This window comes from Rhamphochromis longiceps, linkage group LG6 (genome assembly GCF_057381845.1).
Source record: "Rhamphochromis longiceps isolate RC_006_pf linkage group LG6, R_longiceps_female_GT1.1, whole genome shotgun sequence".
Lineage (NCBI taxonomy): Eukaryota > Metazoa > Chordata > Actinopteri > Cichliformes > Cichlidae > Rhamphochromis > Rhamphochromis longiceps.
Window position 1 is genome coordinate 17,310,333 of NC_140562.1, and position 24,849 is coordinate 17,335,181.

The window sequence follows — 24,849 nt, forward strand, 5'->3', positions numbered from 1 at the left end:
CTGGTTCAGTTTCAGTGCTATTTATAACATTTAGGGGTGTTTACTTTTCCCCCGCCTGCGTCACATCACTTGTTTTTACCTCCTGTAGTGTGACTACACTGCAAACGAGTTGGCTTTAAAGCAAAAAATTCATTTCAGTTATGGAAACTGGATTCACAGGTATTGCTGCAAAGTACAAAGCACTACTTGATGCCTCCACTTCATGCCACTTTATATCTTTATTTTATTACATATAAATAAGGAATTTCACAGGTTACTCATTGCTTTGGCCTTTTTTCAAATCTGTCGTTAGCAGCTGCTTTTAAGGTTGTAAGGTAGTTCAAGTACATTCAGCTCTGAGATCGAGTATCTCAACTGTGTCTGGACACTCTCTGATGAGCTACATAACATGTTTTTTCTTTGTATTTCACTTGCGAACAAGCCTCTGGGTCTGATAACTGACACCAGAACACAACTGCCTTTATTATCCCTCTTGTTTTTCTAATGGCCAAATGGTTAGAAAAAGAGGTCTGACAGAAGTCAGTGACAAAACAAGGCTTTAGCTCTGGTTATTGATGACTTCTGAAAACACTTTACTGATGCGTTTATGGTCTCAATAAATAGTTTCAAGTCCAAAATTGGACAATAGATGACTGGAAAAACATTATCTAGTCTGATGAATCTATATTTCTGCTGCAACATTTGGATATCAGGGTCAGAATTTGCTATAAACATCCTAAAATGATGGATCCATCTTATATCAACGGATCAGGCTGCTTTCGTGCCACACTTAGAGCCCCTTAGTACCAACTGAACATTGCTTAAACATTACAGCCTACCTGAGTGTTGTTGCTGGCCATTTACCCCCATAGCGTACCCATCTTCTCATGGTTTCCTCCAGATGGATGATACACGTCACAAAACCCAGATCATCTCAAACCCGCATCTTGAACATGGCAATGATTTCACTGGACTTAAATCCAGAGTCACCAGATCTCAGAGCACATTTGGCATGTGGTAAAATGAGAGATTCATATCATGGATGTGCAGCCGACAATCTACAAGAACTGTGTGATGCTTTCATGTCAATATAAACCAAAACATTTGAGGAACGTTTCCAGCACCGTGCTGAATCTGTACCATAAAGAAGTAAGGCTGTTTCTGAAGGGAAAAAGGGTACAAGCCAATATTAACATGTACCTATTAACTTGGCCAGCAACTATATTTCTGGGGCTTTGCTTTACTTCCTCCTTCATCCAGAGTTAAGTCATTTATAGTCAGAGTGGTTACCCCAACACCATCTACAACATACAAATACTGATAACTGTGTGTAACACGTGGCTTCAATGATGTGTTTTAGGTGTTAATGAGGGACTTAAACAGGTGAATTATGACATTCTGGCATAACTGCATTTTTCTTAATGTAAATGCTCATGATGGCCCACCATCATGGAAATATCATGGAGCGGCCTGTGGTTGGTTAGTAAACTGTGGTCCTCCGAAACCTGACACAGCATCGCCTGTAAGCTGATTTAAAGGTATTGTGTCGGAACTCTCTGGTTTTAGTGAGTCGACACCCCTGCAGAGTGTGACTGTGGAGCATCATCTCATACATGACAGCACACCCCGCCCACGCACTCCCTCACACACACACTAACACACACACACTGTCCGGGGTCGCCGCCAGGCAGAGGCAGGAGGAAGAGTATTGGGAAAAACCTACTGTGTACCGCCAGGCGGAGAAGATCGAGAGGACAAGTCACATGCTATGACTCGCTCTGTCACTATCAAGCTCTCCAACATGAAGAACGAGCCGCTCCAATCAAAACTTTCAAAATAAAATTGTGCCTCACGTCATTAAAGCGCTCATCGTGGTGGGTTTCATGGCACGTAATGAGGATAAATGTAAAAGACGGTTTAGGTTTACAATAAAAAATAAAAATAAATAAAAAAAATCAAATGAAAAAATAAATAGTTTGTTATAAATCGTAAGCGCTGTTTATCAATCTGTGTTGACCTTAATGAAAGTGTAGCTGAGTGGCAGTGAAGAGCTGCTTGTCAAGTGAACAAAGTGCTTTTAATGGGTTTATTAAAGGCAAGTTTAACTGGGATGACTGGTAATTTATCAACTCTGTCATTTCTTTTTCTTTATGGAAAACTATACTGTGAGAAAGAGCTAACCTTAAACGATGGAGATCTGTATCCAGCACGGATTCCTATCAAAATTTGCAGTTCGCCTTTTTTACGCGTCATTTGTCAGTTTTCAGACGATTTGATGCACAACTTCCGGGACCGGGTCGTCTTATTTTGAAGGTAAAATCCGTGCGCGTCCGGGCTGGCTCTCTGCGTCTGGCTTAACGCAGCTCTCCCTCTCCCCGGTGCGCCTCAACTCCAGTACCTGACACCGCACAGCGCGTCCACAGGCTGAGGGGACGCAGGCGCACAGGGGGGACAGCTGGTTCCTTTTTAACTTTACTTTCTCCATTTATTAAAACTTGCGCGCCACACACCTTCGCCGTTTTCTCACCTTCCTCCCCCCCCCCCCATCCTCCCTACTGGAGGACTGAGTTAGTTTGGATATCGGCAGGGGGAGGAGGCAGAGGACCAGCGGGGCTGCTCTCAGATGGAGCAACGGGGCTCCTGGAGCTGCGGGCGCACGGCGGACCCGGAGTGAGTGACGCTGGTGGATGGACGCTGCTCCCCGGTAAGAACAGCGGGCAAAGTTTTTTTTCGCTTTTTGCTGCTATAATGTACTTTTCCCCCCTTCGCTGTGTTGTCCCGGGCTCTGCGCTGGGCGAAAGCCCGTGGCACAAAAGAAAGGAAAAATGTCCAGTTATTGTGTTGTCGCTCTTTGTCAATGGCGGGTTGTCTTTTGCAAAGAAAAAAAAGGTAAAGAATAAAATGATGTGAATAACGTGGTGAGGAGCAGTCATAAAGTGTGTGTGGCTCTATAAACCGAGTTAGTGACCTTATCGTGCTCAGGCCTTTGTGATTTGTTGCATCATTCTATAACGGAAATATTTGTTTTTATTAGATTCGGCAGTTTATTATCGGATTAATTAGACTGCTGCTTGTTTGCTGTCACAGCAATGCTGGGAAACGCTGTGGCACCGTTAATGTCGTGGTGGCCTTCACGAGGATTTAAATTCCTGCATTGAATGAAAAGAAATGTTCTATTTAGAGATGTACAGACATCAGTTGTTTGTCGTGTTCTCGTCAAGCACGATACACACTCCTGGTAAAGATTTTTTTTTCTTTTCAATTTACGCAGACGTAATGAGTCCGCCGTAAAGGCTGTGTATAAAACCGAGTTAATGGGTTTCAGAGGTCTTAAAGAGCTGTGAATATATTTGGTTCTAGTCACTGATTGAGATTCGCAAGGATTCACACATGGCTTTGGCTGTCAGCGAGGGAGACTCATAATGAGTTTTTAAAATGTTTTGAAAGCACTAATCAGCAGGTTTTCAACTGTGCAGGAGAATTGCTTTCTATTTCTTTCGTTCTTTTTTTTCAGAGGTTAATTGATGTCCGCCCAACAGCTAGTGAGTCACAACAAAATGCCATAAAGTGCCTGGACTCCTTAAACTGTCTAGGCTATGTGCCCATAATGAATACACAGGAAATAATGACAGTGGCAGATTGAATCTCATTATTTTCATCAGAAGCACACACACAGACTCACTGCTCTCCAAGCTTTGAACTTGCAAGCCAGCTCTCCCGTTGTCTGCCACACTGTAGGCACAATATATATTCCTGCACGGACTCACGGTTGGCTCAGACTTCTGTTGTTCTGATTCTTCTTCACACTGTCCAAGTAACTCTGCTCCGGCCCCAACTTACGGACTGTTAAAATGGATTTGCCAGAATCTCTGGGGATCAATAAGCAATAGAACGAGCTCGCTGTGCACCAGTGGGCAGCGTTTGCTGTGTAGTCATGACAATGTGTACTGTATCACATGCTCCAGCTCCCATCTTTGCCTGCCAATGCTACCCAGTGTGGTGGCCGGTAAAGCTGAAAAATATCATGAAATTTTACAAAATAAATACATATGTTTCAAGCCAAAACAACCAAACTGGCTCTTGCCATCGTATTTAAACTGAGATCATCATTCAGTCTGGCATTTCTGACATGATATTCCAGTGCTCTGACAAATTTAAGGCAGCACGCAGGCGCCTGTAGCTCGACCAAGTCCCTGCATTTCATCAGATTGTATCCCAAATTATAGCTCAAGGAAATATAACTCATGGAGTTAATTAACGGTAATCATCATAAGTTGAAAATGTATTGTAAATGACAAAAAGAAACGAAAGCACCGACAGCTTCAGTACTCTGCACCACACTTTATGACAATAAGAAATAGCCGTCTAAGCTACTTCATCTCGGCATGCCCAGATTGTTTAAAGCCAGTCTGGATTAAAAGCATCAGTAGGAATGGCCTGTTGTCATCACCGAATGGTACAGCTGTAGGATTATTATGAAGTGGTCTAAGTGCTTCCTGTTGTCGACGCTGACCCTGTTTGCACCTCTGCTCATGTCTATTAGTTCACTCTGTTTAGATTTGTGTAGATTTATGTTTCCTGCACAGGATTGCTGGCTGCGATTCTTCTGGTGAAGGTGTGTTGTTTCACAGAGAAACACAGAAAGATTTCTTTCCCCTGCTTTCTTGCTCAGCTCGTGGACAGAGTGGCAGGCGTGACAGTCCACACGATCTCAGTTTGTTTTGGGAGCTGCAAGGCAAAACAGCAGAAACAAACACGCTGTACACACACATCCATCCCGACACTGTAATTCTTTCCACTTTCAATTTAAAGTAATTTTATGGTGCCAGATTTTGCCAGAATCAACTTGTTATTTCTCAGCTATTGTAATCTGCATGAATGAACAGATTTCTGTGTAAAACAAACTTTCCTGTATGGAATACAGGCTTTACGGAAAAATACTGTTAAATGTATTTTTGCCCTTACAGTAAATCTGCTGCATGTCCTTAACCACGAACCTTAAATTAAGCTTCTTTAAAAACAAACAAACAACAACAACAAGATATTAGCTTAAATGTATTTTTGCTACTTTTTGTACCTCACTGCATAGGAATGCTGCTATATTGAGCATATCGAGTATTTTCTCAGCTATCCAGCAGATGTAGGCTGGGAGGACGTGATTAATCTCTACAGTAGATTCAGTCAACATGCCCATTGCTAACCAAACCGTAACTCTGTTCTTCCCCACACAAACAATCAAACCGCATCACACATCCACAACACAAAATAACCTCCCCAAAAATGCTTTGTAATAAAATAACACACTGTTAAGTGAATGCTTTGATATTAATAGTCTGTATTCTGAGAAATGTTTGCACTCATTAAAGCAAAAATCCCAGCATGCCTGTGCCTACGTTGCTGTATAGGATTCCTGGATTTTTGCAGGAATTTGTCGCAGGCTGTGTTCCCGGGTCCTGAACAGTTTGCCCGTGCCCCTGCGCCCTCTTTCAGGTTCGGGCTGTTCACAGCACGGCCATGACGGGCATCCAGGAGCCAGACCTGCGTGAGCAGCACAGAGGACCGACGCAGGAGGAGGAGGACGAGGAGGAGGAGGGGGAGAAGGTGCGCGTGTCAGTTGAGGGAGATGAAAGGGAACGGAGAGGGGAGGACGAGGAAGAGAAGGAGAAGGAAGAGCTGCCCTACCCCGCTCTAGCACCAGTGGTTCTTTTGGCTTTGACCCAAACCAGCCCACCGCGGTCCTGGTGCCTTCGAGCTGTCTGCCACCCATATCCTTCGCTGCAGCCGGTGCACCTGAAGCACACGCGCCTGTGTGCAAGCAGGTTGCGTTTATAATATGACAAAGATTGTCTGTTTGTGTTTCAGCTCTGTGCTTCCTCAGAGCCATTGTACAGGCTCCTAGATGTTTACTTTATGTTTAAACACAGGGGACAGGGGGAGAAGGTCAGTATTGTGCGTGTGTGTGTGTGTACCCAGATATTTCCTTGGACAAATTAGTTGTAGGGAAAGATGGCCAACATTTTTTCCTGATTTGAGGTTTCCATAGTGACAAGCCCTAATGAATCTCCAGGGTTACAGTCGCCTGTCAGTTGCATTGTTACTGGCCTCCATTTATACAGCAGCAGGAGTCACAAATAGTGAAGACTCACGTCACCTCCCAAAGCTTCCACTGTTTTTGTCTTCATCGTCTCACCTCCCATTCCCCTCCCTGTCTCTCACTCTGAGCCTCAACCTCTACCCAGCTCTGCTGTGAAGGTGTGAGTGTGAATAGGTGTGTGGTTATCAGTGCTGTAGTGTGTGTGAGCAGCTATGAATACTCTGAAGCATGCATAAACGTCAGCAACACCTCAGGGATTTGTTGAGGCTCTCCAAATTGAATATTTTCCACAGCTTATGACTCCTTGTGTGCTTGCCTGTCTGTGTGTATGTGAGTGTGTGTGTGTAGTGTGTGTTCTACTTTTTGTGCGCTTGTGTGTCGTTATGCACTTGTCAGGACACGTCTGTGGGTATTTGCCACTGTCAGCACTCTGTGTACTCCATAAAATATAAATACATAATTGCTGAATAAATAAAATGTACACCAAGAAGAAAAGAAGAAGAAGAAAAAACTACAAATGCAGTGAAGCTCTGTTACCTGCTGGGCTGTTACTAACTTACTGGGCATGCTTAAAAACCACACATTCATCATCATCGCACACACACACAGGCTTTCCAGCATGCACGCCCACACACGCACACACAAGTGTGTAAATGCCCTCACACAAACGAGGGAATCTCCCATGGTGAGGCTCTTTAGAGGAATCACCTGGTTGCTTAGTAACAGCGTAGCTCTGCCCTGACGGCCTTTTTACTTCCGCTTGCTGTATTTGTTTTCATACGAGTTTGCGTTTCTGTCTGCTTCTCTGTCCTTCTGCGAGTCCGTCGAGCTGCTGGAAAATGTCCCGCTTTGTTTTTATGCCGCACATATTTCATTGCATTTCACTTACTGTGTGTGTGTGTGTGTGTGTGTGTGTGTGTGTGTGTGTGTGTGTGTGTGTGTGTGTGTTACTGTGAATGATCTGCGGGAGAAGTAATGTGGGTGGATGTTGTTCGTCAGGGACATTAATGTGAGCGCACTGGGAGGGGGGAGTGGCGGGGAGCAGTCCCCAAGAGCCTAAAGTCCCATTTTTCCTGAAGTGACCCCTCCTTCCTCTCTGGCTTCTTCTTCTTTTTTCACTCAGTAACTATATATTACAAATTAATTTCCTTTCTCCTTCCTTCCACTTCCTCCCTCTTTGTGAAAGCAGGCATGCTCCTTTGTACCGTGTTTACGACATACTGTACATCTCTTCCCCCAATTATTAGGAACAAAAAGGAGACTGGCTTTTCCCGTTATATAACATTATCTTGCAGCCTTTCCAAGCTCCAGTGAATTCTATTGGATTTTATTCCTGTTTCAATGGGAGGGGATGGGAGTTATTTTCTGTGTGGAGCAAGGTGCCTACTTTGTCAAGTGCTGAGCTTTCCATGTGGCAGTTATCCCACTCTTTCAGTGTAACATGCGACACAGACAGAAACAAGCATATGTGGACGCATGGGGGTACGCACGCACGCACGCACGCACGCACGCACGCACGCACGCACGCGCACACACACACACACACACACACACACACACACAAATGACATAACTTATTCAGCAGTGTATGAAACATTCAGAGCATTTCCTTTTGTTTAAAGAGGAGAAAAGCTGATTCCATCACTCCTGTGCAAGTATCTTCCTTTCTCTTATTGTGCTCTTTTCATCCCTTTCTGCTTGGCATTGATCCCATGCTCCCTGTTTATCCCCCCTGTTTTCCTCTTCTTAAACAGCTTCTTAATAGGGTTGAAGTGTGTGTGTGTGTGTGTATGCGTCTGTAAGGAGGTGATAGTTAGACATCGATGGATAGCATGAGAACCTACTCAAAGTAGGGTGAACTGTCAGAATCATTTCAGCCAATTAACATGATTCCAGCATCTGTTTCCATGGTTACAAGCTGTCATCCTAATAAGGGGTGGAGCCAGTGACTTGACAACTTGACTAACTTGGCCCACCTTCTTTCAGGCTCTCTCTCCCTCTCTGTTGCTCGAATACACACACACACACACACACACACACACACACACACACACACACACACACACACACACACACACACACACACACACACACACACACACACATTGCACATGACAGACTCTGAGCTTAACTAGGTTATGTTTAATCAAGTCTGTGTGTATGGATTCCAAAGTGACAGTGTGAGGCCAAGCAGCAAAGAGCATGAGAAAACTAGTGAGCAGGTTGCTCATGCAAACACAGAAGTTCATATTTCAGTCGTCCCATTCAGTGCATTTCCTTTGGTTTCATTCATCCTTTTTAAGTAATTTGCAAATTATAAATCATTTAACACTAGATGAAGATTGAAGCTTTACCCCAGAAATTGACACTCATTGGGAATAGACACACCCAGCTAGTACCAGTCTGGGCCCCCTTTTCCCTGCAAAACTGCCTTAACTCTTCATGGCACAGATTCAACAAGGTGTTGGAAACACTTCTCAGGCATTTTGGTTTATATTGACATGAAAGTATCTCACGGTTGCTGCAGTGGTCATAAAGTGGTGGACACGGTCAGCAACAATACTCATGTGGATCTTGGTGTTTAATGATGCTCAGTAGGTACTAAAGGGACAAAAGACTGCCAGAGTGTACCCAACAAAGTGGTCAGTGTACACTGTGTTCAAAGCTGAAGCTGCAGTAACGGTTCAGCCAAAAATCCTAAAGGAGTAAACCCATTGTTTAATGATGCTCATAGGTTCTAGACTCTAGAAGTCACTAGCTGGATATATTTCTTTACTAAGCATTAAAAATGATAATTTTATCCTGATTTTTAGTCCTTAAAAACAGGGGCCTGTGTATAAATATGTCACTCTTTGACAGTGGGGGCAGTGCTTCTTTTTCAGCCTTTCAAACTAAAAGTCAGTTTAGACTTGGAGCTCATTTTTATCATTTAAATCTAAATGGAGGATTTTCATAAAAGGCTAAAATGACAAAAATTGTAGCTGTGTTTCAAAATAGTAATTTCCTGCAGCTTTCAAACTGATGTGAGAGCTGGTGAAGACTTTAGTGAGGAAACATGTCAAGCCAAGATCAATCAGCTGTGTAAACAGAGGATCGCAAGTTAACACACAGAGGTATTACATACTTACTGTGGCTGATTGTAACTTTACATCCAGATGTAGACTTTACACGCGGGGGTATACATGACAGGAGCAGTATGGACCTGTGCTGAGTACAGTGTATTTATTCTGATAGATGATCTTAAACCAGTTTAAGTCCTTGATAAGAGCACAGCAGTGATACCCATTCATCCTATAAGTAACATGAATGTCTGTCAGATTTTATGGCGGCTCAAACAGATGCTCTTTAAGGGTGCGTTTGCCGACATTCAACAATAAAGTATACTGACAGGAGAGAAGGGAGCTTGGGCAGGCAGCACTGTTTTCTGCTGGAATCAAACCTGCACTTCATGGCTCGTGAGACTCGGGTAGTAAATCCAAGACCAACTGTGGATGATGCTTTTAACTTAATGAACATTTCACATGAAAATGTTGCCACATGAAGGTCTTAGCATGTTTATCTCAGCCAAGGGTGGCGGATGATGCCACAAAGATCATGGTGATGTGATCTGATTTGATTTATAATGTCTGCCTGACCTTTATTACCTGTGAGCAGAGGGTGTTTGAGTGGGGGAGAGGGGAAGAAGGACGGGAGAACGGGTGGAGCAAAGGGGTATCTGCGGGTGGCCATGTTCAGGCCCAATAGGGGGCTACACACATGCTCATAGATCCTGAGTGACATCCAGTAGCTCCTGTTTTTCTACAGTAACTTTTCTCTGGAGCTGGTTTTCCTACACCTTTGCTATAGTAACGATCTCCTGAGCTTTATCAACAGTTAAAAGAACAACTTGAGCAGCTTTCCCAGATTTATTCAATCAGTTTACGGTTACGTAAGTAGAAGCTACTTTTGGCTGCCTGCTTTTCACGGGGGGGTTGCCACAGCGGGCAGCTCTGCATGTTTGCTTTGGCAGGTAGGTACATGTGTAAACCACTACAGTAGGAAGCTTTTCAGAGGAAAAGCTTCATAAAAAACTGTCCCACACATGAGCAGCCATGGTGTATTCTCCATGGCAGTCATGTCTGTCAGAGCAAATACTAATGAAGCTTATGCAGGAGTTCAATAAGGAACATCTGTATTCACTCATTTGTCTGCGTTCCTGTGTGCTTGGCTGCTAAGCTTATTCATTACATCACTTCCACTTTCCCACGCTGCAAATCTCAATGCTGACATCATTGTTTCTTTAAACCAATCAGCCTCCACCCTGCTATCTTTAAATCGTGCTGCTAATCTTTCATTGTCCATTCAACGCTAGCATTTTCCACCTCAAGCGAGTCACTCCATCCACCTTCTCGACTCTCGGGGGTCCTGCTCTGGCATTTCATTCTGTTGTCTTTATCTATCGCAGTCTAATTGCCAAAATGGTATAATTGAATTCTGTATATCAGTTAATCAATTCCATCTAATGATCTCTTCTTATTGAAATGCTGCTGTACTATTTTACGGTTGGCGATTTGCAACAGAAAGGAAAATTATTGCCATGATGGTTTTCTGATTTCAGACCGCTCTCCTTTGGAACCAGCTCCCAGTTTGGATTTGGGGAACAGAGACCCTCTCTGCTTTAAAGATTAGGCTTAAAACTTATTTTTGTGATAAAGTTTATACTTATGGCTCGATCAGGTGATCCTGAATCTTCCCTTAGTTACTCTCTCACTTTTTCTCACTTTTAATCTTTGGCTCTCTTCCACAGCATGGGAGAGAGACAGTCCTGTCTCCCTGCCATCACCCCAACCATTCATGGCAGAGGGCCGTCCCTCCCTGAGCCTGGTTTTTCTGGAGGTTTCTTCCTGTTAAAAAGGAGTTTTTCCTTCCCACAGTCACTAAGTGCTTGCTCAAAGAGGGTGGTTTCATTGCTGGTGCTTTCTCTGTATTATTGTGGGGTCTTTACCTTTGTCTGACTCTGCCACTGTACAAGAGGGAAGAAGAGTGTGAAAATGAGAGGATAAGAGGCAATTAGGATGAGAAGACATAGAAGGGGCCATGCCACATTTGGACTACTTAAGAGCTTGAACAGTCAGGGTCTTAGCTGCTCTCCTCCCTTTGTTCACCTGATCTAAGCATATTCCTCACCTCATCATCCATCATTCTTGCCCCCTTTTACCCCTTACTTTATATACTTTATGCATATTTCCTACTCTTTGTGCCTTTGCTCAGCTTTTTCACAATGTTAATTATTACTTTTTTTTACTTGCGGTTTATCTGTTGGCTGAGACTCGGGCTTCTGTCAGAGACGAGAACTCTACCCAAGGGCAGTCGTATGTGGAGATGGTAGAAGCAGACGGGGGAGGGCGCCGAGCAGAGGCGCTCCACACGGAGCGGGGAGTGCGTGTGCACAGGAGTGGATGGGAGAGGCAAAAAAAGATATGCAAGAAGTGATAGGAAATGAAGATGGGGAATTATGCTGTACTATATAAAGGACGAGGGAGACACAGAGAGCAGGAGGAGCAAAGCGAAAGAGAAAAATAATTGGGCCAAAGAGAGGAGGCACAAAAAAAGGTTGTAGAGGAAAATGAGAGATGATAAAGGGAAAGGTTGAGTGTGAGAGGAGATAAAGGAAAAGCATTGGAGGGAGAGCGAAACAGGGGAAAGGACGTTCCCTCCGTGTTTCATCGCTGATACTGAACGATGTGCCAACTGTGAAAATACTCCCTGCTCATCCATCACTCACACTTTTGACCCTGCCGGGTTCCTATAGTTTAACTAAGGTGTGTGTGTGTTTCACAGACACACAGGGGGATTATTTAAGCTGCTGTAACTTATACAGATGAAACAGCATTAAAACGGCTCTCTTAAGCTTTTGAAGGAGTGAAGGAAGCTTCAGCAGGAAGACCTTGGTTTCTGTTGTGTGTGTGTGTGTGTGTGTGTGTGTGTGTGTGTGTGTGTGTGTGTGTGTGTGTGTGTGTGTGTGTGTGTGAGAGAGAAAGAGAGAGTTTGTGTGTGCGTATTAATTGTGTTGTGATCCAGTCCAGACAGGATGCAAGCGGATCGTGAAACTCAGAAGTCAGTTCCTACGGTGAGATGGGGGTTCCCATGGCAACCACAGCAAAGGGAGGACACTGGATTACCCTCTCTCTCTCTCTCTCTCTCTCTCCATCCCTCTCCCTCTTTCTCTCGTTCCCTCTCTCTCTCTCTGTCTCAAGGGTGATAAAGGATTGTACTCTCATTAATTTTTCCGCCCTCTCGAGAGCAAAGTGTCCGGGAAGAGGGGACTCTGTGTGCGCGCGCACATGTGTCTGTGTGTACGGGTCCATGTGCATGCTCCAGGCTTTGTTATGTATGCGTCCTTGGCTCTTGAATACAGTCCTGTCATCCATTCAGCAGTTTTCACATTAGTGCTCAAAAGTGTGTGTGCAAGTGTGTGTGCAAGTGTATGTGTGTGAGAGAGCGAGAGTGTGTGTGCATCCGTGTTTGTACAAATTCAAATTCAGTCTTTCTTTTAACTTTCTACTTCAGACTATTCTCCCTTTGAAATCCTTCTCTGTTATTTCTTCTCTCCCCACGTCTGATTCATGCTCCTTCTTGCAGTTTGACAGCTAGCAAGCAGCGCAGATGCTCAAACACACGCCATAAGCAAGTTTGCTCTTAAACTGACTCCACACGTCTTACTGGCTGTGTTGTGGTAGCTGTCTGGCTCTTGTAGTTGTGAATATTAAACGTGTCAAAATGCCTCGTCAGAAGTTGTTGCTCGTAAATGAAGGTTGACGCCTTTAAGCTTATTATCGCAAGTTTCCACTAAGTTGTTTTTTAGGTTGGTACGTTCAGTTCCCTGCTTGTAAATGTGATTTTAAGCTGCGAGGCACACATTTCATGCTCGTCTTAGCCTCAGACGGGTATTTTGCAAGTTCAGCCTGGTAATGTTCGGGGCGCTACAAAACAGACGTGGCTGGACCTTTAACTTTGACGAGTCACAGTTTCTTCGCTGTTGCTATGGACGTTGCCATTGCCAGATATTCATGGGTGACAGACAGGGGGAAGGAAAACATGAATAAATGAGTGCAGAACGATAATGAATGCAGAGGAATGGATATAGGGCATGAGGGGTCACTGAATGGTTTGATGAGTATGAAAATGTTGTGAATTATCATATTATGTGACAGTGACACTCAGCTTAGTGCTGAGTGCTGTGTGGCAAAGCAAACATCACAAGAAAAGTATTGTTTAAGTGGCCCTGGGACCATAAATGGTCCCTTTAGGTTTTCAGTTACAAGCCATTTGCACTGTGTTGAATGGAATATAGCCAAATTCTCTAAAAAAAAGTTTGGCATAATTTCATTTCAAAATTCAAGTCTGACTTCCTTAAATTAGCTTCAGTGGCTAAGCTAACAATACACATCCTCTTAGAGCCCTGGGGACCATTTTTGGTCCCCATTGACTTCCATTATAAACGCTATTTTTCACTGCAGGATTTATACCGTAAGCATCTCGGCGATCGCTTAAGTATCATTTCCGTGTTGCAGAAGAGACCTTAGAGTTGTAATTTTTTTTATTTGTCCACTGGGTGGCGCCCTTGCTCCACATTTGACCCCGGGCTGGAAAACAGCGGGCTGCCGTAACAGACCTGCGGGAAATGAAGCCTCATTTCCGGCGTGCAGCAGCGGCTTCGCCCGCTGATCGGGCGGGACCATTTTTTGGTCCCTAGGACCATGAGAGGGTGCTTTTTTTTTTTTTTTAGTCAACAGGAAATGACGTATTTGTTGTCACGTGGTATCGGACGTGTGGGCTGGAAAAAGCAGTCCCCGGTGATCGTGCCCCGGTGATCGTCGCGACTTACCCCGGCAACATGCACTTATTTCGGCCTAGAGGAGGAGCATTTGCCGCCTGGAGACCATTTTCTGGTCCTGAAAAAAAAAAAAAAAAGGCGATCGAAATGACTGTTGGTGCCAATCTTTAGTCCATCTAAAGGCCTAATTATAATAACAAAGAAATATTACTTCAAATGTTTTTTTTGGAAAATATTTAGTTTTTTGTTTTTTGGGGCTAAAAAACGGCGCTCATGTAATAAAACTGGGATTTAAAGGGTTAAAACAACGAAAATATAATTAAAACTTTATATGAATATTTCAGGGAGAAGTAGTTTTAAAAGACTGACCAATTTAAAGTGGAAAAAAATATGAATATATAATCTTTTTATTACACTTTTGGGGCGGGACCATTTATGGTCCCCAGGGCTCGGAAGGGGTGCATTTTTTAAAGGGCCACACAGGGGTTAATGCAGGTGAGGTGAATTCCACGTGTCCTCGTAAGCGTTTGGCAAAGTCGTTTTGCAAAAGTGGACATGGGAGATTTTGCCTCTCGGCTCTCAGATGCAAAAAAACAAATGAGCTAATGTGTTTGGAGGAATGCTGCGTGACACTCAGGGAGAGTTTCTGAGGTTTCGGATTTAGCTTGATGTTTGGTGGCACTGAAGCTCTTCAGGGAGCTTGTGATGTTCCAGCAATTTACAAGCACACCGTATGTTGCTTTTCCTTTACATTGTCACTCATCTGCAATTCTGTCAATCACACTTCAACACTTGGTCAACTCCATAAACTCGGGAAGCAGAAACTCCTCCTTTGGTGTTTGAAAGCTTGGGTTTATGTTTACTGCTCACCAATATCGTGACAAATGTTTTTTTGATACATGGGAGTCAGTTACAGCTGCAGTGAGCAGAAATCTAGAAAGTAGCTGCACTTCTTCAGCACTTCCACAGATGCTAAAAAAATGTAGCTTCTGAGTTTGAACAGTGAAGTTAAGTGGACGTGCTAAAATCTGTAGTCTTTTTAATGGCCAGTAGGCTAGTGACTCCTGTGGTTGCAAAAAATCACCTGTCTTCTGTCTAATTGATGTCTTCATGTCTTCGTAGCTTTCAGTTCCTCTGGTGGTGTAGTAGTAGATAATGTTGGTTAGCAGGTCAAAGAGCGCACGTTCAATTCTAGCTTGAAAAACAAGTCCCATTTAGGTTTGGTTCCAAGAGGAGACACAAGTTATGCCACCAAGAGTAAGAAGCGTGCATGCTCCTGGTGCCTGCTCCAGGCCCGGATAAATGGGAAGGTTGTGTCGGGAAGGGCATCTGTGTAAAACCTGTGCTAAATCAAACATGTGGAGCCATGTGGCGACAGCTTGGGGAACAGGGAAGCAATACGAAAACCCCTTTTATATTAAATTAAAGTCTATTTTGTAATTACGATTTTTGTGTTTTATTTGCCTCGTAAGTCAGATGTCACTGTTGAGCGTAGTATACTTGTGAAGTCAGAGGAGAAAGAAAAAACAGGATTTATTCTGAGTTTTGGAACGGTGGAGCCATTCATGCGTCAGTGCTCGATTCTTGTACATGACGCTGCAGTGCATTCGCGGATAGAGCCCGACCGTGCGTACGGTTAATGTAGCGAGTGACAAGGACACAACAATGGCTGCGCAGTTGAAGTTGTACAGTTTTGCTACCGCACTGCTGCCGTGTTGGATTGTGAAGTCAGGGTTAGTGTGGCTGCCCTAACCTTTAAAGTTGGAAGTCCAACTTAAGAACTTGAGCTGAGATTTGCAACCAGCAATTCAGAAATTCCAACTTCCGATTTGAAATGGGTGTTTCACACTTAGTGGGTGAGCAGGTGACCACATGCCAGAGAGCAGTAGGCCCGGGTCTGAGTCCAACCCGCGGCCCTTTGCTGCATTTCTTCCCCTCGCTCTCTCTCCCTGCTTTCCTGTCTATCTACACTGTCTCTATCCAATTAAGGCTGAAACGCCAAAAAGCTGTCTGAGCACTTCCTTCTTTGTGGCAAGCCCCTCCCACCCAACGTATGTTTCTAATGTACTTAAACAAAGTCAAGGCTGACTTTTGGCTCCAGGTGGCTCCTAGCACACTCTTGTTCTTCCTACATGCACCTTACTTCTAATATATTATTTTATACTCTTTTTACTACTCAGCAAAATTGGACTGAAGACATAAATGATTGCCAAAAGTCTTCCACCACAGCTAAGATTAGGACTGAAAGTCCAGAAAGGACACAGGAGTGTAGTTCCCTCTTACGCAGCTTGAATGATAATAAACTGAAATGTTATCGTGGATTTTGTTGTCATTTTGCCAATGCCAGCTTTAAATGAGACAAGCAGGCAGTAGTGTACTTATCTCCTCTGCTCCTGTGATTGGCTGAGACTGCCATCAGTCACCCTAAAGCAGGGATGTCAAACTCGTTTGGACCAGACCAGTAAATTCTCTTTTATATCAATGTAGAGGCATTTAACTGCACACTTAATCCCTGAGAAATCTTATTATGAGAAGTGCAAATTTCAACAGTCCGTCTCAGTTTGTCTACATTACAAATGTGGAAATAGACAAAAGAAGTTGAAAAACAGCAACTTTAGTATCATTTAATTGTCTATTACTTTACTGTGGTGTAGTATGAACGGCAATGAGAGAGGTCTTTATCAACAGGAAAAGTTCAACATCTATGATGAAGCCTTTTAGTGGACCAGAATGAGTCTTCGCCAGGCCAGTTCTGGTCCTTGGACCTTATGTTTGACACCTCTGCCCTAAAGTTTACAAGCACAGCTTCATTAAACGTGTTCATTTTGTTGCTTTAATCAGTGTTCAGACTCTCTGTCGATGTGTTGATCCTTAACCGTGCCTCACGTGGTTCGAGCGTGTGAGCATTTTGGCCATCCTGCTCAACTGCGTGACTCTAGGGATGTTCCAGCCTTGTGGCCACACCCCCTATTTTCTGCAGGTAAAGCACGCTCACACACACATAATCTGAAATTGCAGACTAATTATATTCCACTGTCACACTTCATTATCAAGGGTCTGAAAAGTTTTTCCAATAACATTTTTCTTCCCCCCCCCCGCTTAATCAGTTAATCCTCTGGGTCTCCGTGTGTGTGTTTGTGTGCAGGCTTTGGATGATGGCATCTTTGTGTTCTTTGCTGGAGAAATGGTTGTGAAGATGGTGGCTCTCGGGGTCATAGGTCAGAGCGGTTACCTAGGCGACACATGGAACAGATTGGACTTCTTCATTGTTATAGTGGGGTGAGTGCTTGACAGATGCGCACGCAGCCGACGCGCACTCACACGCAGGCGCGCCTGACATTAAATATGAGCCAAGAGTGTGTGTGTCTGTGTGTGTGCATGTGTGTGTGTGTATGTGTGTTTTGTGTAAAGCTTAGACACTTGTTTAATGCCAGTTAAATGTCAAGCGTGTGTGCGCGCGTGCTTAGACATATCAGTGGAAGTGTGTGTGTGTGTGTGATAGCTCCACAGAATGACAATCGTATCATTCGGTCATGAGAGACACAGACCTCGGTGATTGGTAGTTAAAAGGCTCTGTATCCCGGAGTTCTGCTAGAGTCCCTGTAGGCGTTCAGGGTCTGCCAAGGTCAGGCTGATCAGGATGCCGGTGACACAGCGGTGGCTTTCCCTCTGCGCAGAATGCTGGAGTACTCGCTGGACGGACACAACGTCAGCTTATCAGCTATCCGGACTGTTCGAGTTCTCCGCCCACTGCGAGCCATCAACAGAGTTCCCAGTGAGTCTTTCTCCTTTTATTTATTTATTTATTTTTGTCTTACCCCCCTCCCCTCCAGCATGCAGCTCACACAGAAACTGGGTTACTTTATTGTCTTTCATGGCTTTGACTGTACGTCCGCACAATGGGCTGAAACTGTGAGGTTGATTTAAAGTGCTGACTCAACCTTTGAAAGTGTGCCCGCATACAAGCTGGGTGAACAGTGCAGGAGAACAGTCGGGACAAGAGGACAGTGCAGCAGGTTAAAAATCCTCAAAGAGACCAGAGGGGAAACAACTAGGAGTCTTTTTTCCTGAGAGTGCAATTCAGCTGATTGATGCCTCGAAACAGAAGAAGTAGAGAAGGCTGCTGTGCAGGCCCGGGAGAGCATCACCAGAAAGCTTTTGGCGATATGTGCAGGGTGTAGACTCCAGAAAGCCACTGGCTGTTGGAAGAAATGTTAAATCTGATGATTTTGTAGTTTACGAAAACATGTCCAATCAGCTTCCCGCTCCCCTTTAATTGGAGCAGAAAGGGCCGTGATTCCTGCGCGGCTCATCCGATGTGGAAACACCTTAGCTGAGTGTCAGCAACATCGTTAGTCACAGCCGGGACGATGAAGAACGTGTCACCGTCCTTGCACGCTCCGACTAGATTGTAAATCCCACTTCATTTCTTTAACTTCCCGAGTTACGCACCTGCTGCAGCTCGCCCCGTGATGGATGCATGTGTAAATAAATCAGGACATTGTGAACAAAGTCATGCGAATCATTGTGATGCTTGTGTTGTTCTTGATAGCTCACCGCACAAGTTGGCCAGCCAACTTTATGTCTTTTTTTTTCTTTTTACTACACTTGGTGACCTTGCTGCGGCTCTCATTGAGTTCTTGTAAAATCGGAGAGTGTTTTTGAAGTAGGAACGAGTAGAGAAGAAGGAAGGAGGAAGATTTTGTATGTGCTCTCTTTAGGAGAGTGGAGTAAGAGCCAATTATCAGTGTTGCCATTCAGCTAATTGCACTGCCTGCGTTTTGTGCAGAATACATAAAGAGTCCTGTCTGGCCAACATTTACTGTGACTGACATTTTGCTAAAGTTTGCATTGACTTATTGCTGATCTTTGCTTGTCTGACTGTCTACCCTTCTGTGTTTATGCTGTGTGTGTGTGTGTGTGTGTGTGTGTGTGTGTGTGTGTGTGTGTGTGTGTGTGTGTGTGTGCACTGATAGGTATGCGCATTCTTGTGACCCTCCTGCTGGACACACTTCCTATGCTGGGAAACGTGTTGGCGCTCTGCTTCTTTGTCTTCTTCATCTTCGGCATCGTTGGCGTACAGCTGTGGGCGGGGCTACTGAGGAACCGCTGTTTCATGGGAGAGGATGTGAAGATGTGAGTTGCTATAGTGACCAGCCGATGTCACAGCACGAGTTGCGCCAGCTTTATTGCTCCAACCTGTCAAAAGTTTGTTCACAACTGATCAGCTTCTCTCTCTCCTTACTCGGGGATTGATATCACAGATGGGCTGATCTTGTTTGTTCTCTAATCAGCTCCGTCACGGAGGTGCTACATGCTTCCCGTTGGACACTTTGAGCATCAGGGATCACAAATCAAGGGATTTGGAAGGCTAAATAAATTTAGGGAGCTGTTATTCAGTGGCTGCCTCCGAGCGGCTGTTTCCACAGTAAAACCATCTGAGTTTGCTGTCACTCCGGTTCTCCCCCACACAATCCTTCATGTCACGCTCGATCACAGTCTAACTGATGATGTTACCGTCACTCCCACTCCCGCTTCCCGCTCACATGTTCACAAACATGACCACATATTATCACACCACATCAGATAACGTCTGTTTCGCCTTCTTAGATAGCAACTTGGACAACAATCAGTGATGGTGCTGTGGTGACGCATTGTTGTTGTGCCAAACATTCACTCATTTGATAATGAATTTGTGGTTCTTGCCAATAACTAACTTTATTTATACGGCAGCTTTACAAAGGAATCTGTGGTGATGCTGGAGAAGCAAAGACTGAAATTAATCTCTAGCAGCAGCAGCCTCGACCAAAAGTGCTCAGTGTCCTTATCTTAGTGTCTGTACAGTATTGTGCAGAAATCTTGAACCACCTCTTATTTCTTTATAATTTGCTTTCAAGGAGCCAGAATTTCTTGTAATTTTTTAAAAGTGGTCCATGAATCATACAAGTGAACTCAAGGGATGAATCAGTGTTTTGCGTACAAACAGCAGACAACTTATCAAAGACCCAATTCTAAATTGTATCTTTACACACTTTGTTACTAGCAGCCTGTCACAAAAACACATTATTTATTCCTATTTCTTTTCTAAAGTCTATGTAAAATGCCAAAGATAACACAGCTTGTGATGCATGAAGTAGTATTTTTGAACCACCAAGATCCCAAAGAGCTGTTAGCTGAAAACTTAGCATATCTCGCCGTGGTGTGCAGTGGGACCTTAAAAAATTGAGGAAACTGCACACAAGTGGAGGACCAAAGAAACAATGACTTGCCTGTAGCAGACAGTGTTTAAGATATGGTAAAAAAAATCCAAAGTCCACAGGACCTAAGAAATGCATCTGGACCTTCAGGTGATCCATCTACTGCTCACTAAAGAAATGTTCTCAGGTAGAAGGTGGATGTCAGATCAGGAGAAAGAGGTATTTGGTAATTTTTGGTTTCATCAATATGTATGCAAAAGGTCAAGATAAAGGTGCAACAGTAAGTGTCTACATGCATGACAATGATCCCAAACACACTGCTAATAAAAGCATATCTGGATAGAAAAACACATAATGAAACAGCGTCAGTCATGGATTGGCCTCCCCAGTGCTCATATTTCCTATTCTCCTAGCAAAAAATCTTTAAATGAAGAGTTACTTAAGAGTTGCACACTTAATGTACAACATCTGTATGAGGAAAGTCAATATGAAGGAGTTAGCTTTAGCAGGAGCCCACTGGGTCTGAGCACCTGGTTTCTAAATTATGGTGGTGGGATGTAAGGTTTATAAGATAATATATCCTAGTGCGTCCTCTTTAAATTCATTATGCATACGCTGAAGTTCAGAGAACCTGAAACAGATTGAGTTACCAGGGTCAATACTTGGTGACTTGTCGTGGGTCGAGTGAATCAACTTGAAGAAAAAATATGAACTCACAGTTTAGAAAAGGCAGCAAAGCAGAGGGAGTTAAATATACACCTTATTAAAACTGAATAACAATGATAACACACAATAAAACCACAGTGCAGGAAACAAACAAGCCCCCGTTTGAGCTTTTTAGGGGTATTTTTCTCCTTCAGTTACAATTATATAACATATCCATCACACTGGATGTAAAAAACATGACATGATCCACTGGCTTGAGTTCTCCGGTTCTGAAGCTTCTAGTTGAACATTTTATGGTAGATCTGATGGAGGACTGGACATTAGAACAAATGCAAATTAAAAGCACTTTCCACTTTTTTCTTCCTGAAGGCTACTGACCGCTATCAGCTTCATCTCCTTCATATCAGTTCTTATAGAATCTGCCTGGAAGCTAAAATCTGAGTCATGCTGAAAAAACACACGTTGAAACTCTGCTGCTCTTTGACTTTATTAAACAGCTGTGGCATCACCCAGCAGCGGGATAGAGGCCCTCCAAATTGCGAGCAATTTACGCAGGTGGCACAGCAGCGTAACTTCATTAATTATTTGCATCTTCTGGTGTGTCATTGTGATCTTACGTCGCCTTATTAACCTAAATGTTTTCTGCTCAGCAGCTGCGCAGATTCGCAGCTTCCACAGTGAAACGATTGGGAACAAAGCGTTCGTGCTCAGGATGGATCTGGCACCTTCAGAGCTGTCAGGGATACATTTTAATTTCAGCTGGTTTCTCCCAGAATCACTTTTTTTTTGTTTTTTTTACTGAGAGTTTTGCTGCTTAATGTAAGGACATTACTGCCAGAGTGGAATTTATCTGGGCGCTCATGGAGAGATGATAAACAAGGCAAAACACTGCCTCATTATGAAAACACAATACACATTTCATCACAACTTTAACTGAGCTCGTGCAAATATTAATATTTCCCAGATCTGCAAATAGTTATCAGCATAATCATAATGAGAAATGGAAAGAAATAACTCCTCAGCTGAAAGTATTTGGGTAAAGGGGCTAAACCTGGGGTGTTTTATTTTTCTTTGTGAGTCATCAGTGCTTCCTGGAGGTGATTTTGTTTAATCATTACATTTTTTGAAATGTTATATCATCCAATCTTAAGCTTACATCATAAGTTCAAGAAGGCACGCAGCTCCAAGAGTCTGAATGCTCTGGCTTCTCTCTGGAGGAATCTGGGCGTTCAGATGGTTAAGATTGAATTCTGACACTGTAATTTTTACCAATAGAGTCGAGTGAGTGGATCATAGTTTGTTGTACAAGATTTTACAAAATGACATTTGCAAAATGATTTCCAGCTGTTTCACTTAATTTGCAACATAATGCGCACAGTTCAGCTGGAATTGCTTTCTGCTGCAGGAACAGCTCCTTTCCTTACCGTCTGCAGTAGTTGTTGAAGTTGTTAACCGACTCTCGCTTAGCCCACAAGTAGCCCACTGCACAGTATCCGGTACCATTTTAGCAAAACGAACCCTTCTCCAGTTTCATGTTCACTGTAAAGATTTTGATTTTTTCTGCTTCATAAACAACAAAATGACCTTTCCTGATAAGAAGTGAGGCAGCAGCGCTCCCCCGGGACCCTCCTCTACGCCACACATGATTGATTGCTTATCTCTCCAATGCACCCTCCCTGGCTTTTTTTTGCTTTTTCCCTTCATCTGTGTTTCCCTCTCTGTTTCCTCATTTCCTCCTTTAGCACCTCTGTGTGTTTCACACAGTCTTTCATTTCTTTCCCCAAGAAAACAGACCTTTGAAGGAAACAGTAGGTCAATAAAATGATTAATCTTTTTGAAAACCATTCGAATCCAACCCAGCAACTCAGCGTTTGTGTTTGAGGTCCGCTCCGTGTTACTCGTGCTTGATGCTGGCTTACTCGTGAGATCTGTGCAGCCGGGGCCAAATACAACTTCCTTTCTGCCATTGTTCAGAATTAACTTCATGCAATTTAAAAAACACAACACGCACACATGTACACACACATCCATGAGCCATAATGGGAGACATTTTTCTTCACGCAGTTTTGTTGTCATAAATACCCACTCTCACATTACACTCATTACTCTGCAGCTGAAGTAGTTACCAAGAAATGCACTGTTTACTTCAGTTTAAGTATCATTTGACAAAAACAGTTTAATCATTTTTGAAAAGGTGATTTTGAAAGAAATGGTATGTTATTTGTTTGTTGGCAGTAAAGAAAACAATCAACATTTTTTGTTGTCCTCTTATATTCGGTTATGCTTACACGAAGCGAAATCTAACATCTGTTCACTCATGAAACTTCTTCTTCTTTAGGAAATATAACATTTCCTTCCTGAATGGTTACTATCGGCCCGACGGCACAGACGACCACCCTTTCATCTGCTCCATGGAAAGAGAAAACGGGATGCTCCGGTGCTCTGATGTGCCTCGTCGCCGAGTAGGCAGGACTTCCTGCTTGCTGGATGCTGGGGAGGCCCTACCAGAGATGGGCCTTAGAGTAGATGAGCCCGGGTCTTGTGTGAACTGGTATCAGTATTACAATGAGTGTCGTGCTGGGGAATTGAACCCACACAAAGGAGCTATTAACTTTGATAACATTGGATATGCCTGGATTGCCATTTTTCAGGTAAATGTCTCCAGGATTAATCGCAGGAATCTGATTGGTTACCATGAGGTGCACACTACATATTGCTGTTGTTGACTGTGTGCATGTTTTCATTCAGGTAATTACTCTTGAGGGTTGGGTAGACATCATGTACTATGTCATGGACGCACATTCTTTCTACAACTTCATCTACTTCATTTTCCTCATTATAGTGAGTACATGCTTATAGCACAAATGGCCACACACACATCCATATATATACACATAAAAAATTATACTTATTGTATGTGACGTGTGTCGTCCTCTGTAGGTGGGCTCCTTCTTCATGATCAACCTGTGCCTGGTCGTAATAGCAACGCAGTTTTCTGAAACGAAACAGAGAGAACACGCCTTAATGAAGTCAGAGCAGCGCGCCCGCCAGCTCCATCAGTCGGCCTCCACGCTGGCCAGCGATAGCCAACCAGGGAGCTGCTACGAGGAGATCATCCGTTACCTGGCGCACCTGGGCCGTAAGGCTTGGCGACGGCTCTCCCGCTGCTACGCTCAGACGCGCGCGCGCTTTCGCTGCTCGTGCGCGTGCCACAGAGAGCAAGGTGGCGGATCTGCCAGGGGCGGTGGGGCCGGGGAGATGAACGGTCTCGCCCACCGGCACTCAGGCCACGCCCCTAATGACTTGTCACACCTTCATCAGCTTTATCATCATCATCACCAAAACCATCAGCCTCAGACTGACCCCGCCGTCAGTAATGGAGGCAACGGCTTTAATTATCCCTTCATAGCGCCCCTCTTCAGTCACCGGGATGCAAAGGACCAGGACCAAAAGAGGCTGGTTGCTACGGAGACCGGCAACAGACTGCCGCAGCTGGTGCTGGAGCACGGTGAGGATGAAGGGATGTGTGTGAATGTTTGAAAGTGTGTGAATCACAGTGTCACACTCTGACTATGTGTGGAAGCAGTGAGTGTCCAGGATTAAAGGCTTTAAAATTCCCATAGACTGTATGTAAAAGATGGACATGATGAACATTTTCCATGAAAAGTGTGACGCAAACCAGAAACGGGAACTCTTTTCCTTTGAACCAAAAGTTTCAACTCTTGAAATGGACATTGAAATGTGTTGATTGCTTACAAATTAGCAGTAAGGAAGCACTTTTACTTTGACTGTGAGCATTGTCGATTTCCGGTTTGTGCTGCACTTTTTCAACTTCCACTACAACTCAGAGAGTAAGTGGCAACTGTTTGCAGGCCAGCAAAGCAATCTGTTAGCGACCAAAGTAAATGCATGGATGTTTTGGGAGGAGTACCACGATTTCACCTGGAGGAAGACAGCAACTTCCATCCAGCTGGGGAAAACACATTTTTCCGTAGTGACTGGAGCTTGCTAGGAGGTTGCAGACTGGTCTCTAGGCCTGTGTGACTGAGGCCCTAGCAACTGTCATCTTGGTATTTTCAAACCTGGCGTGACGAGTG

The 24,849-nt window shown here is 43.9% G+C and overlaps 1 protein-coding gene across 1 annotated transcript in view; it reads left to right on the forward strand.

The window, feature by feature from the left end:
- The first annotated feature begins 2,376 nt into the window (after positions 1 to 2,376).
- The window catches only part of LOC146667793 (voltage-dependent T-type calcium channel subunit alpha-1H-like), a 61,232-nt gene continuing 38,759 nt past the window's right edge, over positions 2,377 to 24,849 (forward strand). Inside the window, exons 1-9 of the mRNA XM_085409480.1 lie at positions 2,377 to 2,683; positions 5,470 to 5,743; positions 16,775 to 16,869; positions 17,035 to 17,168; positions 17,567 to 17,664; positions 18,866 to 19,025; positions 23,091 to 23,403; positions 23,501 to 23,593; positions 23,693 to 24,260. Of these exons, the coding sequence (XP_085265606.1) occupies positions 5,494 to 5,743; positions 16,775 to 16,869; positions 17,035 to 17,168; positions 17,567 to 17,664; positions 18,866 to 19,025; positions 23,091 to 23,403; positions 23,501 to 23,593; positions 23,693 to 24,260 (1,711 nt within the window). The 5' untranslated portion in view covers positions 2,377 to 2,683; positions 5,470 to 5,493. The remainder of the gene's footprint in view (positions 2,684 to 5,469; positions 5,744 to 16,774; positions 16,870 to 17,034; positions 17,169 to 17,566; positions 17,665 to 18,865; positions 19,026 to 23,090; positions 23,404 to 23,500; positions 23,594 to 23,692; positions 24,261 to 24,849) is intronic.